Source organism: Rhagoletis zephyria, unplaced genomic scaffold (assembly GCF_001687245.7).
Source record: "Rhagoletis zephyria isolate East Lansing unplaced genomic scaffold, Rhagoletis_zephyria_1.1 Rzeph_scaffold_08950, whole genome shotgun sequence".
Lineage (NCBI taxonomy): Eukaryota > Metazoa > Arthropoda > Insecta > Diptera > Tephritidae > Rhagoletis > Rhagoletis zephyria.
In genome coordinates, this window is record NW_016166029.1 from 1 (window position 1) to 8,721 (window position 8,721).

Consider the following 8,721-nt stretch of genomic DNA (forward strand, 5'->3'; position numbering starts at 1 on the left):
CTGTAACTGCATACCCAGCGCAATGACTATACCCCATTGCACTCCAATTGGCTATTCATTACGGAGCATAAAAAACAGCCCCTGCTCACCTAGGCTGTCATATCCATCAAGGCGTTTGGAGTTAACCTAGGCTAGCCTTTAGATATACTAGATATACCCGTGTTAGTTACTAGCTTTAGTTTAATTAAAAATGCCGAGTGATATACTATTGTGAAGAATGCTTTTGAATTTGAGAAAACAACTGATTACCCATAAAGAAATCGCGGAAAATTAAGTATAGGTAAGGATAAGAGGAGCAAAAACACGTTTTGATTTGAAGCATAACATAAAACAAACAAACATATCAGAACAAGCCAAGCTTTAGTATTAAACCAGAATAAGTATGAAAACAAAAAAACCCTCCTATTACCACAGTAAACACTTCAGTCGGTGGCTTGGCCCTTTTATTCACAAGATCTCGCTTTTCTTTGCCTTTGCCAATCGATTTACGTTGCTTCGTTGAACCTTCGCTGTAAGGTTAAATAGACTTTTTGTCATGGCTGTAAGCGATTTTATGGGTTAAATATGTATAAAAAAGTGACAAAATGACTTTTACTGCAGCAATGAAAATGTGAAACCTGTTTAACGTCGCAAAGCTTATAAGAAAAAAATTAAAAGAGAAGGCAGCTTAAGCGTGGAGCTTGCCCTTAATGACATTTTGACAACACAAAAAAAAAAGAGGTAGGAATAAACGAACATGTGCATGCATTAGCAGCGATAGAAGACGTAAGAGCAATAACAACAACACGGTTAATGACAAAAGNCAGCTTAAGCGTGGAGCTTGCCCTTAATGACATTTTGACAACACAAAAAAAAAAGAGGTAGGAATAAACGAACATGTGCATGCATTAGCAGCGATAGAAGACGTAAGAGCAATAACAACAACACGGTTAATGACAAAACCATTTTTAAATATTCGTCAAATCGCTTGCGCTTTGCTGCTTGCTGACAAGATTTTACGTTTGCACTATCAGTTCCATTTGCTGCTGCTTAGAATCGCTGAAGCAGCAAAACTAATTAACCGCGATTTGAATGATAGGCAGGGCAGGCATATAAAAATACCCAGTAGAGAACACCAAATACCAAATATGTTGTTTTCTTTTACCAACTACGGATCACTTCAATAAACGCATTCAGTACTTCTTCTACACTGTTAAAACGTAAAAACTTAGTTATCTAGTTTAGGTTAAACAGACGACTGTAACACAGCTCGATCGGTGTCCGAACAGACTACACAATTGATTATTTCACCAATCCGACCTTTAATCATTTTTTTTTTGCAAGATTAGTAAATTTCTTCGGCCCACAATTTTCGAAATACCTTAATGTTGCATAAATTTTGCTTGTCCTTCAAATATCCAATGGTGACATGGCATCTCCGTAGAAACGAGATGGTGGACATACAAATGAGCGCAACTAAATGATACCACAAGAGTTCTCGATGTGCCGCATAAAACTCCATNCTCCGTAGAAACGAGATGGTGGACATACAAATGAGCGCAACTAAATGATATCACAAGAGCTCCCGATGTGCATCTCCGACCGCACAAAACTCCACCACCAACCAAGCTGTCAAACTACCAAAAGTCCGTTAAAGAGTTTGCCAGGAATTGGTTTCAAAAGTTATGTACACTCGTCCGAGTTCCCTATATAGAGTTCTAGAGGCACTACCTGCAACCTATGTTTAAGGCTACTATGCCTAACTCCGAATTCAAAACAATTGGAGCCGTCATGTAAATTTTTCATACTTATGGGGGGTTATACGATACTTCTCATCACACTTTTGAAAGGCAGAGAGCTTTTTTAAGAAAATTCTTACACTCAGAAAAAAGGATTTACTTAAAACAAGAAACCAGTTTCCTTATTTTAGATTTTTTTAAGGCAGCCATATCTTTGTAGCCATTTCAATGTAATATTTCCTTAGAATTATACACTTTTTTCCAGCATCAAGGAATGTTTTTTCTGAGTGTAGATTTAAATTTCTCTTTTATTGCTTTCAAACAGCTATCAAAAAAGCCCAAAGTTAAGAAAATTTTGATTTGTCAAACATAAAAACTTAATTACACATGCATATAAAGTAGAGAAGCAAATGCATTTAAATACGCGTACACATAAATATGTACATATGTATGTATGCAAGTAACCAGTATGAACAGGAATATCTCCTTACAAACAAAATGAACTAAGTGCATATACAGGTTGTGCGGTCATTATGATCACATGCATAGATTGATAAAAACACATATGAATAGCTATGTGCAGGGTAGGGTGGCTCAAAAAAAAGTTAGGTCAGAATTTTAATGGGCTCACCCCATAGGATATACCCCCGTTCTTTTATTTTGAGATCAAAAAATATTTAGAGGTCTCTCAAAGCGCTCATAGTTTTCCATGTATTTTACTGTTTCTCTTCAGGAGATTTCCTATAATAATATCTAATTGTTTATTCAACCATTTTTTGAGGTTAACTATTTTTTATATGTCTTCCAAAAACCTAAAAAAACGCAATGACGGACCCATAAAAAATCGTTGGTATTAAAAAATGGTAAAATAAACAATCGGGGATGAGAGCATTAAAATTCAGAATTTTCTTTTTCCCCACGTGCATTTTTGGACCACACTAATGTACACATGCATACATAATGTATATGCATATAGTATGTATGTACATAAATTGATGTATCTGCATAAACTTAAACATAATTGTCTGGCGAGTGTCGGTCACTTGCCATGGAATGGTTTTAGCTCATTTAGCGGCGCACAGTGTACGATTTGGGAATGCCGATAGACAAAATGGTAAATTTCTCGATAAAAATAAGANACTTAAACATAATTGTCTGGCGAGTGTCGGTCACTTGCCATGGAATGGTTTTAGCTCAGCTCATTTAGCGGCGCACAGTGTACACATCGTGCCGATAGACAAAATGATAAATTTCTCGATAAAAATAAGATAAAAATATGGGTTCGAAAGCTGATATAATATAATTGAAAAAAAAAAAAAAACAAATAGCGCTGACATAATATAATTGAAAAATAGTGCCATTATATTAAACCCCCAGAAATTTTCGCTGAAAAATGAACTTTCGAAAAAATGGATACTTTGCTTACTAGCTTTAAAAATAAACTTTGTTTTTTGGTTTGGTTTTATGGACTTTTCTTGTAGATTTTCGACCGAGGAATTCAAATTTATTGTCAAAAGTTCACTAAGAAATCTTTTAGATGCTCATTTTTTAAATTACAAAATTGCATCTAAATTTTCAACTTTTTAATCAGATTTTCAAGAAATTTTTTTGATTACGCAGTTTTGTAGTTAAATTGGAGTATAATAAAGTGCAGGTCTTAAGTTGCCAAGAAATTGCGTTGATTTTTGGCATTTTTTTGTGTCGAAAGAATCCGTAATACAGTAAAAAAAATTATCAAAAATAAAAGCGATTTTTTAGCAACTTAAAACTTAAACTTTATTATATTAATTTAACTACAAAACTGCATACTCCAAAAAATTCTGGAAAATCTGATTAAAAAGTAGAAAACTTAGATGCAATTTTTCAATTTAAAAAACTGGCATCTAAAAGATTTTTCAGTCAACTTTTGACAACAAATTTGAATTCCCGGGTTGAAAATCTACAAGGAAAGTCCATAAAACTAAAGACCAAAGTGTTCAATTTTTTCGAAAGTAAATTTTTCAACGAAAATTTTTGGATGTTAAATATAATGATTATGTAATGGCAGTATTTTTGCCTTGTAAGCCATTATGGCAACATTCGAACCCATTATTTTCCATATTTTTATCTTATTCCTGTCAAGAGATTTACGATTTTGTACGTAGACATTCCCAAATTGTGCACTGTGCTGCGTGGAGCTGGGAAATTACTTAGTTTTAGTCCGTCCAAGTGTATTATATGCATAAATTAAAGGCAAGATTGGTAAAATAATAAAAAATTTAAATTACCTTTTGCAGCCAATGGAGTGTTTAATTGGAATGTTGGAAAACTATAATTTCATTATTTTTTGTTTTTGTTTTTGGATTTTTCATGGACTCGGATTCGGCGACTTTGGAGAGGTTTGTGATTTTAGAGTTATTTACTCTCTCATAGCATGCAAACACTTCTCATTATGTTCAAGAGTTTTTCATTTAAATTTTTCTGCTTTGTTTACACATCATTTCTTTGAAGTTTTTGATTATTACAAAGATATGCAAATTGGTAAAAGGGGACGACATGTCAAGTGGCATTATGAACACAGCATTTGCTGTATGCGTTTTTATACTTGCTTCCTCGTGAATTCTTAGTACTAAAGAGAAGTGCATAGAAAAATTTGCATAAATTGAAAGAAACAATATTCTTTTGTAGATTTAAGCGGTGAATTTTAATGTTATATTCATTACTCAAAAACGAAACGGTGTTCAATTAATGCGGCCATGCAAAGGCAAAAAAAGCCCAATGTGCATTTATATATTTTATAGAGGGCTTAATAATTATGAGTTTTATCAAAAAAAAAACTCGCTACCTCAAGGTGAAAAGGTGACAAGTCCATTTTTTTCAAAATTTAGTTTTTGAACAGTTTAAAAAAAACGAATTTGGCGCCTTTTCACCCTTAGGTGATGAACTGATATTTAATAATTATTTTGAGATTTTAAATTTCTAATCGATTATTAACTATAATAAATTTTTGGGCTATAATTTTATTATAAAAAAAAAAACAAATTTTTCGAGTATTAAATTTTCGATCTGAAACAATTATTATTTTTTCAACCAAAAATCATTATTTATGTTTTATGAGTTTTTTTTAATCAAAAATAGTGATTATTCTTTGAGTTAAATTTGTTGATCGAAAATAAAAAAATAAATAAAAAATTTATTAGCGCTATTTTTTCTCCCAGAAATAAAAATCGGGTTTTGAATTTTATTTTGTTTGGGCAGATCGAACAGCTCAAAACGCACCACTTCATTCACCTAAACTCAACTCCTTCAACCTTAACTTAATTAAGGTGAGGTAAATCAGTTGAGGTGAGGTGAGTTGAGGTGATTTGTAGTGAGCTTAGTTGGAGTGTTTCGTTTTCAGTTTTTCGATCTGCAAAAAAAAAAAATAAAACCCAAAATAAATTTTTATTTCGGGGAGAAAAAATAACGCTCAAGAAATTAGTTTTATTTCCGATCACAAAAATAAAACTCAAAGAATAACCATTATTTCTGACTAAAAAGTAAAACTCAAAAAATAATGATTACTTCTGACCAAATAAAATAAAACTCATAGGACCCGCCTTTCAGTGCCAGTTTAAACTTAGTTTAAGAAAAATGAGTTTAAATTGAACAGATGGCTGATATTTGATTGGTTAATTTTAGTTTAAACCAGCCAGATCGGGCGTTTAAACTAAGTTTAATAGAAGTTTAAAACCCAAATAAATGTCTGCTATTGTGTTAGGCTGCTGAAAAGGCATGCCCTATTGTAGTTTATGGATTTTGCAAGAAAGTAAATGTGTGCTAGAGCTACCTCGGTCCAATCGTTGTGAACAAGGCCGATTTTCAACGAAAAATCATCACATTTTGGAATTCTACTTCAAGAAAAGGATGGCTAAAAAATACTTTGTTTTTTATGTGTAAAATAAAATTTAAATAAAAATAAAAAAATAAATTTTGAACATCGAAACAGTTTTTTCCGACATAAATATTTAGGCATTGGGCTATAATGTGCCGTATGTAACCAAAAATGCACACTTTTTATGAAATGCTACTCGCTGACCAAAACTGATTCCACCCTGTATTGCGAAAAATTATTTAGATTGATTTGAAAACGACCAGAATTATGACAACGCCGAACCACACACGACAAATATTAAGAGCGCTCGGTTGGAAGGTGTTGATGTCTCTACAATTTAACTCAGACCTTGTTCCATTTATTTGATATACTTATATATGTAGAACTCCCTGAATAATCTTCAGAAAAAGTCAATTGAAACCATTTGAATCAGTTTTCAACCCAGAAGTCAGCGAAATTTTACGAAGGAGGGCATTATGGACCTTGCCTTAAAAATGTCACAAACCTTTTCTAAAAAAAAAAAACCAAAAAATGTTAAACACTCTCTTCATCTAATATGTTAGCCTTATTCAAATTATACTTGTCGTTGCTTTGAAATAAATGAAGTCGAGAAAATCTTCTGCCAATCTACCAAATGAAATACTAATTTACCATTCTACCAAAATTAAAAGTGGGAAAAATTATTTAACCAAATTTTTGGATTTTACAAAACGGCAACACTGGTAGCATTGCAGGGTGGCGAGCTTTGTTGTACCACAATGATTTCGCTCGTTTCACCATTCGCTAACAGTTGGCGAATCGATGGTGGCCATCATCTTTAAAGTATTTGTATAAGTATTTTTTAATGCCCAATTTTGTCATTACAATTATTATAATTTCTTTGCGCTACGTAATAGTTCATTTCCACCGAGTCTTAAATGCATTTTATGTCTATTAGAAGAAGGAGATTACAACTCGAAGGGGGTAATTCCTCCTAATTGGGACAAGAAAACGAAAGGATAAAGCCAAAAATTAAATTGTTGGAACATACCTGAGCTCTTAACTGTAGTTAAGACTTTAGTAGAAATAGGCTATTTATCCGGCATAAAAAGTAAACTTTTTAGTAACTCTCGACATGTACAATCAATTTCATATTAAATACATTTATCGCTGAAAGCTGAATATAAATGAGTAAACATATTTTTTCGGTTTTTAGTGTTTTATTTTATTAAATTTTCGTTTACAATTTTTTCACTTAAAAACTAAAGTTTCCCTACGAAGTTTTACATGGAAGACAATGAAAAAAAATAAAATAAGCGCTATTTACCTAGACTAATGCAAACCACTTAAATGTACTAAATTAGGAAGACAAATGATTTTTAAAGCTTTAAACCTAGAATGTTTCAAAAATTCAATTTCAAAACTACATACATACATTACATACACCTAAATTCACTAAAATCACAATGAGACAAAATTAGAAATTTGTCACTGCATTTACAAAAAAAAAAAATAAAATAATAAAATTTTCACAATTGAATATCAATTACTTTTTTCAAAAATAAAATAAAAATCTGTAGTCATGCGACTAAAAGCTAATATCACCGCAAAATAATATTCTCTCACAAAAANCGGTTTTTAGTGTTTTATTTTATTAAATTTTCGTTTACAATTTTTTCGCTTAAAAACTAAAGTTTTCCCTACGAAGTTTTACATGGAAGACAATGAAAAAAAATAAAATAAGCGCTATTTACCTAGACTAATGCAAACCACTTAAATGTACTAAATTAGGAAGACAAATGATTTTTAAAGCTTTAAACCTAGAATCAAAAATTCAATTTCAAAACTACATACATACATTACATACACCTAAATTCACTAAAATCACAATGAGACAAAATTAAAAATTTGTCACTGCATTTACAAAAAAAAAAAAAAAAAAAAAAAAAAAAAAAAAAAAAAAAAAAAAAAAAAATAAAATAATAAAATTTTCACAATTGAATATCAATTACTTTTTTCAAAAATAAAATGAAAATTTGTAGTCATGCGACTAAAAGCTAATATCACCGCAAAATAATATTCTCTCACAAAAGAAAAATTACAAAATTTGAAAATAATATATGTACACAAAAAATAGGAAGCTAAAACCGCGCACGCGTGGCAGGCGGCGTGCATGACGCGGTGGTGCATGCGCAAAGGTGCCGCTTCGCTTTGGCTGCAAAGTGGCCGTTGCGCTTAAAGCTGCTACCATGGTGGCTTCATAGCAAGTGTGATTTTCCACGCAGCTCCACTGACACGCTGGAACTACGGCACCACATCTACCCCTGAAACCAACTTACGCCTGACCCCAACGATCGAGCTGTTGACGCAATTGCAATTCCTGCTGGCGCTGCATATCGGTGGATGTCCAAAAGAAGGTACCATTGGCGGTGCGCGCAAAATGTACAGGAATGTAGTGTTGTTGCTGCACGGGCACAATTTGTTGACTATCTCCTTGACGTACAATGATCGCCGCTTCAGGGGCGCAATGCTGCAGTTCCTCGTGGAGGCGCTGCTCCAAAGCTTCATTGGCCAAATTGTCATCGTAGGCATGGAGTGCTGCTGGATCTTTGCGCATATCCTCCAGTGATGAATTGTAATCATTCTGCTGCTTCACTTCGGCGAGCGTTTTCTGCAACAACTGCTTCTTCTTGATCATGCGCATTAGCGGACGCAGTAGCTTCTTGACGCTGCGCATAGCCATTGTGCGCTGATCTTTAGCGGCGGCTAACTCCGACTCGTAGAAGTGATATTCACGCGTAAGAAATGACATTTTTAAAATTAGACTTGAAAAGATTTACTAGTTTTTCGAACTCTGTGTTTCTGTTCGATGTCTATTCGACTCGCTGGCTTGCTCGTTAATGCAGTTGGCATCAGCAGTGTGAGTTATTTATACGCGCATTGCTCAGCGTCCAGCGCAGTGAGCTGAAAGCGAGAAAACTGTTGCGCTCTCCTCCGCTTATGCTCTCTGCTCTTCCTCTGCAACCAATCAGCGTGATCATAGCCGGCAGGTGGTTTGGTTTTTCTTTTGCTACCAATTCGACTCACCAGCAACAACACCAATACCAATACTATAACCACCACCATCAATGTGGCACCGACTCAACAGAACTAGTGGTAACACAAACACTG

The 8,721-nt window shown here is 33.5% G+C and overlaps 1 protein-coding gene across 1 annotated transcript; it reads right to left on the reverse strand.

The window, feature by feature from the left end:
- Nucleotides 1–7,593: 7,593 nt before the first annotated feature.
- On the reverse strand, nt 7,594–8,446 carry Tom (Twin of m4). Its single transcript, XM_017631576.1, has one exon. It carries the CDS (start codon nt 8,360–8,362, stop codon nt 7,886–7,888), a length of 477 nt encoding a protein of 158 aa, XP_017487065.1. The 5' UTR covers nt 8,363–8,446; the 3' UTR covers nt 7,594–7,885.
- Nucleotides 8,447–8,721: the final 275 nt, after the last annotated feature.

Bases quoted from the DNA above. Each gene is read 5' to 3' on its own strand.
- Tom (XM_017631576.1), bottom strand. From the start codon at position 8,362: ATGTCATTTCTTACGCGTGAATATCACTTCTACGAGTCGGAGTTAGCC.